Source organism: Perkinsus marinus (assembly GCF_000006405.1).
Source record: "Perkinsus marinus ATCC 50983 genomic scaffold scf_1104296953554, whole genome shotgun sequence".
In the NCBI taxonomy this organism is placed as follows: Eukaryota; Perkinsozoa; order Perkinsida; family Perkinsidae; genus Perkinsus; species Perkinsus marinus.
In genome coordinates this window covers 1-1,540 of record NW_003208437.1, presented here as the reverse complement: position 1 = coordinate 1,540, position 1,540 = coordinate 1, and the positions used below count along the sequence as shown (strand labels likewise).

The window sequence follows — 1,540 nt, the reverse complement described above, 5'->3', positions numbered from 1 at the left end:
ATGAGACTTTGCGGATACCGGGGTGTTGAACTAGATAGCTACCAACATTAAAATCTCCCTAAAGTTAGCAACACGATAAGCGATCATCCTCGGCCAGAATGGACCCTCACCGGAGTGTCGGGTCCAGTGAATACTTGGATGAGACCAGGAGGTACGATGCCCATGAAGAGCTCCCCCAGACGTAGAGCCGTCAGCGGCGTGTGGGGAGACGGCTTTATAATAACAGCATTACCAAACGCCAGGGAGATCGCTGCGTGACCTAGCATCGAAGTATGGTCTCCTGCTGTAAGTCATAGTTCTCCTAGGAGATCCTACAGGCAGCGATTGCCAAGGGAAAGTTCCAGGGAACTATAGCTGCCACGACGCCGATGGGGCAGTAGCGAACTTCTACTCTGCCAGTGTCGTCCTCGTGAATGATCTTAACTGGGATAGGCATCTGACATTGAGCATGAGACTGTTCGCAAGTTCAATGCGCTGGGAGATTCCGGCGATCAATGAACGTACATTAGCTGCCTTCTTAAAGCTATTAATTGCCCACTCGACCTCTTTGGTCGCACTGGAGAGCGGCTTCCCTTGCTCTTCACACAGTAGTTCTGCCAGTTCAGTAGAACTAGCCGTCATCGCCTCGCTGCACGCCAGTAGAATAGAGTTCCTTGCATCCTGACAAGCCTCCGATCTAGCTCGAAGTTCAAGCCTTGAGCAGTAGGAGCAGTGAGTCACGCACCTTCGACATTTTGGAGAATGCTTCGAAAGCCTTCCTACCAGCGGAGACAGCTTCATCAATCTGCTCAGCGGTAACCACTGGGACCTATTCGAAGAGTGATTGGGCGAATGGCCATGAGACGGCCAGCCTGTCCGAGAGGTCGAAAGCAGAAGCGGTTGATCACCCTTGCCAAGAGAGCCCTATTGGCTGGATTGAACTTCTCGAAATAGCTGACGGAACTGACGAGGTCATCACCTATCAGCATACGGTAGGCTTTGCTCATAGTGGGAGAATTCAGTTTGAAAAATCTGAACGACCACGATTTGCGAGCACGACATTGTATGACGGATGCTTGGGATCAGCGAAGCTCACGAATGTGAGTTCTGATCCGGCCAATCGCCGTTCTTCAACAACCCAACACTGCCATCGACGGTAGAAGATGAATTACGAATTACGGTAGAAGACGAATGTTTACAACTCGCATTCGAAGTCCAATCACACCCTGATGCTTTGCGAAGACCCTAGAAGTCTCCCTCAATGAGGGATCTGTCTATTTTCATTTTGATTTCTTCTTTTTCGCATTTAATGGGTCTCTAACTTAGGAACTGTTCATTAAGGCGTACCTTAGAAGTAGGAATTCCTTACGCTCCTTGGTTAAGGAGCGCTTTCTTGTAGCTTTTGATTTTCAAGGAGCGTAAGGAATTCCTACTTTTGTGGTACGCCTTAAGGAGCGTAAGTACGTGCTCCTAACCGGAAAAAGCGGAGCGATGCTTGGATCACGAATCGTGACGAATCTCTCCCCAAGACCCCTTGGGAGTTGCGCCTAGTCGTTGACGT

The 1,540-nt window shown here is 49.7% G+C and overlaps 1 protein-coding gene across 1 annotated transcript; it reads right to left on the bottom strand.

Moving 5' to 3' along the window:
* Positions 1 to 110: 110 nt before the first annotated feature.
* On the bottom strand, positions 111 to 986 carry Pmar_PMAR010414 (2-hydroxymuconic semialdehyde dehydrogenase, putative; the record flags this gene model as incomplete). Its single annotated transcript, XM_002776386.1, has 5 exons — positions 111 to 259; positions 316 to 436; positions 505 to 660; positions 725 to 808; positions 888 to 986. Coding segments are annotated over 5 exons (609 nt in total), but the record flags the coding sequence as incomplete, so codon positions are not given.
* Between the last annotated feature and the right edge of the window lie 554 nt (positions 987 to 1,540).